The sequence below is a fragment of the Ruditapes philippinarum genome, unplaced genomic scaffold (genome assembly GCF_026571515.1).
Source record: "Ruditapes philippinarum isolate M1 unplaced genomic scaffold, ASM2657151v2 ctg5096_1_1_1_1, whole genome shotgun sequence".
NCBI lineage: Eukaryota > Metazoa > Mollusca > Bivalvia > Venerida > Veneridae > Ruditapes > Ruditapes philippinarum.
Genome location: NW_026854104.1, coordinates 1 through 9,424, shown reverse-complemented (window position 1 = coordinate 9,424; position 9,424 = coordinate 1). Strand labels below are relative to the sequence as shown.

Genomic DNA, 9,424 nt, shown 5'->3' with positions numbered 1-9,424 from the left:
GACTGTTAAACTGTAGAGTACATGTCTCTTAAATCAAAAGGAAGGCAATCACGTGTACCAGACCACTAAAACTCAAAAGTCATTGCTCTATCGGAATTGTTATTAATGATAATAAAATGTAATCATTGTAAAGGGACCAACATAATGTTATCCTTGGCAAGAAGAGACTTTTTTGACAAATTAAATGAGTAATATGTCGCTCTATCAAATTAGATATAGAGATTTTGGCGAGGTAAATTTGATAAGTAAGCCCGACTTCCATACTTAACCACTCCTTATCAAGTTACGAGTATGTCAATGAAAAGGGGACGACGAAATGTCGAATAGACATCGAGTATTCAAGTCTGTTAACTGCAATCACACAATGAACACTACAGATGTCACGTAATTATGCCAAAATTGCTGAGCCAAGTTAGTAATAGACGAATGCTCAAACTATATCTTCTCTCAAATATATGATCGTTCATCCATTTCGCCTGTTTGAATTTAAAAAGTAGGAATATAATTAAACCTGTCTCGTGTCAGGAATATTCAATTTAGATTTTTTTTCTGTTCTTTTCATTACAGGTGAAATATAAACGAATTAACCACATGTTTCAATGAAAAAATAACCTATGGGTTTTAAATGATAAAATCAGTTTAACCATATCAAACAATATTTGTGTCTCTTAAGCTCTTAAAACAGTTCTTTGTATCAATATTTTACAATCAGAAAAATAACAAGTACCTGTAACCACTGAAATCAAGTAAAGTGTATGTCAGAGCAGCAATTTATTTCATTTTTATTTATCGCATTGCAAATCGTATCTCTTCTGATGTATCTACTCACTTGACCTTATTTGGGTAAACTATGTCTTTTCTACGTTCTTCCTTTTACACTATTGCACTTTTTTCATTATCCCTCATGAACAGACTCAATCAAACTGAGTCTGCAATTTTCATGTTATTTTGTTGTGATTATTGCTGCCCGGGGAACACCCTTTTTCCAGATTTTTATATCACAAGTTTTCTCTATCTAACAAATTTAATTTGGGTGTATTTTTTCTTCATGCATATATTCTTTGTTATGGTATGTACATAATATTATGTTTACATGTAAATATAATATGTAAAATAAATTACTGATAACTGATAGTATTGTATTCACTCTTGCAAGTACTTGTATATGTGTATGGACGATGAACCAACATTTTTTTAAATCAATTTTATTTAATAATTCTGTTTTCTTCGGGTCTCAATTTACAAATTTTTAAATGAAGAGATATTGTTTATGCAATGAATATTGTTAGTTGTTACAGCACTTTTCTGTCAATTAATTTTATTGTCTTTATTTTTTTTGTGTGGTAATAAATAGATAATTCTAAATGTAAAACTTCATAAAGCTAGATTTATCTAGTATTATACCGATGAACAGTTTAAAAATACCAATCAATACATTTTTTCAATTAATGTTATTTTTTTTTAAATTCTAAACATATATAAACATATTGAAAAAAATCTCGTAGCAAAGGACATTAAACGTTTTAATCTACTGTTTGCTATATCGTGATATGTATATACATAATATATGCTGTTATTGGGCCAATGATTGCAACGTGTCTTCATTTTAGTTAAAGTTTAAAAACTGGTATGGAGAGGTCATTGTGGCACACACCAGGGTTTCTCGCATTTAAACATTGAAGTGAAATTATTTGGCTGCTGCTCTTTTCAAATTACTTTTTTCTTCGTAATCTTCACAGTATGGTATTTACATGTATATATCTACAAAACCGAGCACATTTATAAGTCAAGGATTGCCAGTTCATTTCTTACAACAATATCGTAAGGGAAACATCACTTAAGAGTGCTAGAAAGAAATGATTGTACTTATCAATCATGTAAACGCTAATGGCATGCTTGTATCCAGAAAATAATTTCACATAACTTTAGCATAAATTAAGAATAACTTGAGCAGAATTTGATTAGTATTTTAGAACGAAATGGAAGTTAAAATACTGCTTTGTTTATATTATGCAATTTGAACAACACATTACTGCATGTTCTAAAATGCTCTTAATTCATTATCAAAACGTTATTAAACACATGTTTGACATTTCTAAAACATATGGATCTCTGAGGCATAATGTGCCTGTAAGAGTGTTTTACTTCATGATATTTGCATATCCCCATATGACTACTCTGATTATTCGTTAATAAAACATCCCCTCTTTAAGAATATTGATATGTTGAAATGTTTTCGATTTAAAATGTGGTTTAATGATCGGAATTTTCTAAATTTATAATAATTTTAGGTAATCTGTCATCCCATGAATAACTTTTAAAGTTATTACCGAAACTTTCACTGCGTGACTTTATTCATTAAAATTACAAGATGGTGATGCGGCGACCTTGTCGTGAAAATGTAATATTAAGTAAACAGCCTAAATGTTTTTTGCAACTTGTTCTTTAAATAGAAAGACTTGTTTATTCACATGCGGATTCATCAAAACAACTTTTGTAATTGCTGTATTCATTTTACCTATTTTGTTTTTAAAATAAACTATAATTTTTAAACAAATAAGGCACAATAATTGTTTTATTCTTTAAAAAAAACATGTTTATGTCCCAAATGAAATGTGAAGCCATCTTTGTTTGATATAGAAAGTATTTGAGAATATAAGTCATTTTTCGTCATTTTTCATAAAATCTCTATATAATTATTATGTAATTTAAAATTTGAATTCAAGAAAAAAATCTGTAGGCGTTATTCTGATAAAAGTGAAAAGTTGTAGGCGTTTTTCTGATAAAGTGCAGTCCGAAATAAATGAAACCATAAATTGTTTTCAATGTGTTTTTTTTTCTTGCAGTCTTGCAAACTGATTTGTACCGAACATTTCCCTGCACAGAAACGAAACAAACTTGATTGATGCCCAGCGTACTAGATTGCTCTAGTTCGTTTTCAGGAAAAGGTAGAATAAACATTATATTGACATTCCACGTAAAAATACCTATCTTTAAAGATAAAATGGACATTAAAATCGTGTTTCAGTGCACGTACACTTTTCTCTATGTTCATTGATCTGTCCCGAAAGAATATAATTAGATCAAGAGAGTTGAAATCTATGCATCAGTTTAAAAGAGTGAATCTTTATCAAATATTATTTACGTTGGCAACTGCATTTTGACGTCAATTTTGTTAATCGACCAAATCGTTAGAAACTACTCTAGTTTCAGTTGCAAACTTTGCCCAGGGGAATGTTTTTCATCCAATCTTTCTACTACGTTTCTGTCAATATGCACTTACATAACTAGCAAAAACGTCGACTTTAATATTACTTAACAGGCCGGTCAAATCAATTATGTAAGAAATGACGTCCATGTCGTGAGATCATCACACTATGTCCATTATTTATAAGATGATTTTCGCTTCATATGAATAATGAAATCTGTCAGACTGTGAATTAATTTCATGTAGTAATGAAAACTGGCAGGCTGTGCAAAATTGGTTCAACAAAAGGTGAGTAAAGTAAGAAATGTAACATATGTTCCTTAAAGCCATTTTATGTCTTCACTCGTAAAGTTCATATTTTCCATATTTTATGGTAAGGAATGTATATACATCCTTTAATCCACAATGTAAATAAATTGTACACCAATGATAATGTCTTCAGGTAAGTTTTTTCAGTGATGTGTTGGAGAATACCTTTGCATTCAATGGCCATAATCAATTGCCAACTTAATATGAAGCTGATACATGACTTTATATCATACAAAATGTACAATTATAATTGACTGATTATTATAATTTTAATTCAAATAATACAAGTCACAAAACGTTAATGCAAACCATTCTGGGTAAGAAACAAAAACGCATCTTACATAAGCTTTGAAAAGTTTATTATCCTAAAGAAAGATGACAGATGTAAAAAAAAATAATTGAACAAGGATGATTTCAAATGAATGAAAAAATATGCTTTACAATAATAAACAAATTTAATAAATTATGAATAAAAAAGTTCAATAACGTAATATATACGAAACATAGATGGAATGTCAAACAAACATCACAATGAATGTCACACTTTCAGGTGGAATGTCAAAAAAGGCAGAAATAAATATTTAGATGAAATGGAATTATTGCCTTTGACGTAACATACAAATTCAATATGCTATTGAAAAATAAAAATATGAGTTCTAGAATAAACAATATTATCATTATAAAACTAATGAAATTTCTATTAAACAACATGCAGTAAATTTTCAACACCTCCTGTCCACTCTGTAGTTCACCCGGCACATGTGAAGTATTATGCCAAATTAACTAAAACTTGCATCCATTACAGTGATATTTCTCCGCGTAAAAAGGACAATATAATATAATAAAAACATGATATTGCGTTGGTCACAAAGAAGTACAAATATATTTCCATAGTAAAAAATATTTCAAATTTGCCGTTTTCTATCAATACACTTCACAATACTATCATTTTTACAGCACGTGAAAAGTTGTTAAGTCACAACCATCTTATTATTAATATATGCCCCTCAATGTCGTGTCAACTTTATACGACACACAAGTTCAATAAACTTTTTCTTATCAATTGATCGATCTTTGTCGCCCGCACATCCCATAATAGCTTTTTCAACTTCTTCGTCTTCAAATGCTCGACCACTTAAAGTTTTCAACTCTTTAAGAAAGTCAAAAAGACCGGCAATATCGGCTGTACCTTTACCGCCATTTAACTTTTCAAATCTTTCTAGATATTCGTTGGAACTGAAAATGAAAAAAAACACTTTTGTCAAAGAAATTATAACTCAATAATGCCATCTTTATTTAGAAGTATGTCATTCCTATTGAAGTTACAGAATGTGACAGAAAATACCTATATTATTTCGTATTGCTGTTGTATACTGTACAATACAAGATACGTATGTGTTCAAAGTTACACAATATTGTATTTTAGTCATGCAAGGTAAATACAAATGTAATTAAACAAAAAAAAAAAACGATACGTCAAAGTTTAAACATGAACGGTTCATAAGAAATCTTTTAAAATGTCTGTTAATGATAGATAAGTTTAACATACTGACAACAAAAGTACCACTGGCAATTCATTAAAGAAATGAAACTGGCAATTCTTTAAAAGAAGTAAAGATACACACCAACAATAGATTTTACAATAACACAATGCATTGCAACGATTTATAAGCCATTCTTTAAACGTTTTGCTATAAAAAAAATCCCATCCCTTGTATATTTGGTTTAGAACCAACCAGACAGTCTTAAATAACGCTTGTCTGACCAGCCAGTAACTAAAATTGATCTATTGTTCAACTATGGATGTACAAATAAAATTTGAAACAAGCTTTAATGACATTTAGTATACAAAGCAAGAAAATTTAATCTAAAGTTTAGCGACATATTTTGGTATATCATTCGTGACCTGCAATTACACCATTCTAAATAAGCACGATAAATTGTGGTTGTTTTGTTAAAAGTCTAATATCTTTTTCATTTGTACTTTAAACGTCGAACGCTAATGAACGACTTTGAGTTCACTATTGTCTAGCTGGTCCGTTGCGTGAATTCGCTCGCGGCAAAGAAACATTTCAAAAAACAATAGGTCTATGTGACATTAAAGTTCGATATGTGTTTCAATTAATTATAGTTCCTCGACCAGAAAGGTTAGTATGCCATTAATAAGACATTCGACTGTGAGAATGGACAATTTCACTAAAATATAGACATTTGACAAACGACTATGTCACTATTAACATTGGTATTAAAGTCTTTTGATAATGGTTGAACAATTTTAAAAAATGCATGTTATTCGGTAAAATTACATTTTTGTTCTTTATTTTGATAAAGAGGTAAAAAGTGTTTGATTTTGGAATTTGCCGTTTTGGTTTTGAAATATTAACTAACAAGTTAGTTATAAATGTATAACTTAACAACTTTATTGCATAAATTAACATTCCACATGTAAGTTAACATTCTTTTTATATATTTTATAAACTTTCTTAACAAATGGTTTATAAATTTATCTACATTTATTTTATCAACTTATTTATAAAATCTGAGAAATTTTATATAACTAAATTACTTTCTCATAAAATTACAGAATATAAGACACATACACTTTTCATATCTTACTTAATCCCCAGAGAAAGCCTTAAACGACAGAATTGAGAATGTGCAGGCCAGGCTTGATTGAGCCTGTTCATGGAAGGTAACTAAAAGTGTAAGTTACCGTCCACGTCCCCCAGCACCGGCTTAAGCAGAATTAAAAAGAATCAAACTTACTTATATCCAAAAGTGGTATAAAATAGATAGAATTCCCAGGCACTAAGGATATCATTGCCGTCTTTATCGAACATTTCGAACATAAGTTCCGATCTATCGTCATCAAGCTGGAATTCCTCCTTAAACATCCGTAATGCAGTGACTTTGTTCAGTCGTCGGACAAAGTTAATTGTGTATTTGTCGAACACCTTTTGTACTTCATCTCTGAAAAAAGGCAAAATCAAACATTAACCCTTAACAAGCTGAATGTCATAAATGGACTTGCCAAACTTTCATTTTAGGCAAGTCAACTATCAATTTTTAGGAATTTAGGGACACATGTATCAAGATGGAAATTAAAAGATATTCAGTCAACAAAGTGTACGTATATGCAGGCTGGCCTAGCTTTATACTGGTGGCAAGTCCAGAAATGTAAGGGGAAGAATTCTATTTTGAGCTATTTATTCTGCTAATTTTGATTATAGTAATCTACATTTTTAAGTCATTCAGATTGTTTTGTATTTAAATGATGAAGAATGCAAAGTACCAATGTCCTCGGAAGAGAATATTTGATCTTTCTGCGCAATGAGCACAACATTTATTGATTGAATGATTGTTTTATCGTTCCCATTCATAAAGCCGATGGCGTCTACAGTGTTGCATCACGTGGACAAACCACCAGTCACATGAACGTGCTGGTAAACATTATTAAACCCATAATATAAACCGTCCGGTGATTGAACCCGTCACTTCCCGCGTTCCAGAGGGAAGGCCTTCTACTACGTAACTGTAGTTTTGGTATATATTATAAATGACTTATAAAACATATCATTAATTAGTTATCGTACATGTGAAATAAGCTCAAATAATATTAGAATAAATCTAGATGCGTACAAACACTTTAAATCAACAACTTAAATGCACATTTACCTATACATTTTAAATTAAAAGTACGTGTAAAATGTAATAAAGTTTTCTCTATGATCATGTTGCAATATTAATTTAAAATAATCAGAAACAGATGAACGCGCAACTTGTATGTCTTTATCAACACGCGATCATTGAAGCAGTTCGCGCGCATTTCAAAGCAGACGATAAATTTGAATTTAAATATGTCGTCAAAGGGTGATATAAATTTCCTTTTATGTCAATTTCCAGGATGTAAAAACGTAATTTATAGCCGTCATTTGTCTTCATTTAAAATCAATTATTGCATGTATAAAACATTCACTTTGCCAGGATTTGCTATACATGTATAGTGTGTTTCTATAAACAAAATCAAATTATAATATCTTTAATTAGAATATCAAGTTAAAATAAATGATGCAATTGCAAAGAACTTTGTCTTTTTGCATCCATTGAAGTTGACAAACAATGCTAACTTAGGCCAACGTTATTATTAATGACCTTGACATTTACTTTTACGTTCAATAAAAGAACAAATATGGCACGCCATGTGACAAGGTACAAATTGTATATATCATAGATTTTGGCAAAGAGACCAATAATAAATAAAACTCAGACAATGGGGTAAAGTATGATTTAAAGATAACTACATATAGTTATGATAATTACAATTACTTAAATATACTGCATGCCTATAATTGACCAATCAGAGCATTGTTCTCATTATGTCAGAAAAAGTATAAGAAAGTGTTACAAACTAAAATGTGACCGCCTGATGTTATGCTGTAACACGCAAACCATTTCTTATTGTTAATGTTTCATGATTATCGCGACGATAAACTCTAATTCGTTTTGATACATTTTAACATGTTAATAGTGTGAATTCATCTCGCTTAAGCAGGAAATGGCTATAAAAAATGTAAGATTCGATCTTCTCAGATCATACAACTTTTTATTTTTTGAAAATATCGAAAGAACAATGTTTTAAGATGAGTAAGATTATGTAACTTGAAAGCTGAGTATGGTGCGCAATCGTGGTGCACAGAGTGTATTTTGTTATGATATAAATTTTATTTTTCGTTAGTGCGTTAAGTGATCATTTCATAGCAAATTATTTTGAGAGAAAAACACTTTTTTGCGTCGAAAAATATATTCATGTAATGTGAATGACCCTGCTTTAATAAACATATAAAACCTTAGAGTTTGTTTTTTTATGAATATTTGTTTAAATTAACGTTTAAGTTTAATGGATGTATTTTACAGAGATGACTTTTCACTATTTGTATAGGGTCGTTGACCCCGTGTACACGAATAAATCGCATTATAAAGAAAGAAGAATGTCGTCCAACATTTAATACAATGATGTATTAAAATGACTTTTAACAAATTAAACTGTTGTTGTAAGTTTCTGATTTATCATTGAGTAAGCATCGTGAAATTTTGGTGAAGCAACATTTTTAACAATCACTAACTCTTCCATTGCACCATAAAATAACTGCACGACTCATTAGGTTATAAGGCGTGCATCGGATTCGGACAGATGTTGCTTAGAAGAAGAGACGGTGTAGGGGAGGGGGTATTTTGGTAGCTGATGAGATCGGCAATTCTACACAAATGATGGAGTTTAACGCAATTTTTTGATTTATTTGAAAGTAGATAATTTTCTGGGTTTGTTTTCGAATATTACTTATATAAGACTGACCATTAAAGATAAAATTATTGAACATAGAGTTTATTAAGCTGTATTTGCAAAAATCATCTTTATCGCTCATAAGGGCGTAAGTTATTACTTGAATTTTAAATCGTTTTTACTTTTTCCTACATTTCTCATTCATCAGAAGGCATGCAGCTTTAAAGTGATGTTTAATTTAGAAAGTCACTAAACTTCGAAATGTTGATTTTGAATATCAAAATTGTTTTGAGTAATACGTTCAGTGTTTATAATGATTATCCATATAGGTAGTGGTTAAACATAAATAAAACAACGCGTGGTGGAATGGGGAGTTTATCAGCTAGTATTGATATAATAGCTAATAATGATTTCCATTTTTTGAAATACGAAACGAAAAAATAATTTCTAGGTATTTTAGAATTTCCCCTTATACCTAAGTAACTGGTATCTTTTTGTGTTTGCGTGTGGGAAAATTTATAACCCTAAAGTGCTAACAAAAGAACTGTTTGTAATGCGGGTTTTTTATAATTAATAACAAATTTTGTATACAAGATATTAAAGTTAATATAAACAAAATGAAGGGA

The 9,424-nt window shown here is 30.1% G+C and overlaps 1 protein-coding gene across 1 annotated transcript; it reads right to left on the bottom strand.

Annotated features, from left to right (window-relative positions):
- Positions 1-3,859: 3,859 nt before the first annotated feature.
- LOC132738958 (uncharacterized) lies at positions 3,860-6,487 on the bottom strand (the record flags this gene model as incomplete). Its single annotated transcript, XM_060726584.1, is given in 2 exon segments — positions 3,860-4,753; positions 6,284-6,487. Coding segments are annotated over 2 exon segments (433 nt in total), but the record flags the coding sequence as incomplete, so codon positions are not given.
- Between the last annotated feature and the right edge of the window lie 2,937 nt (positions 6,488-9,424).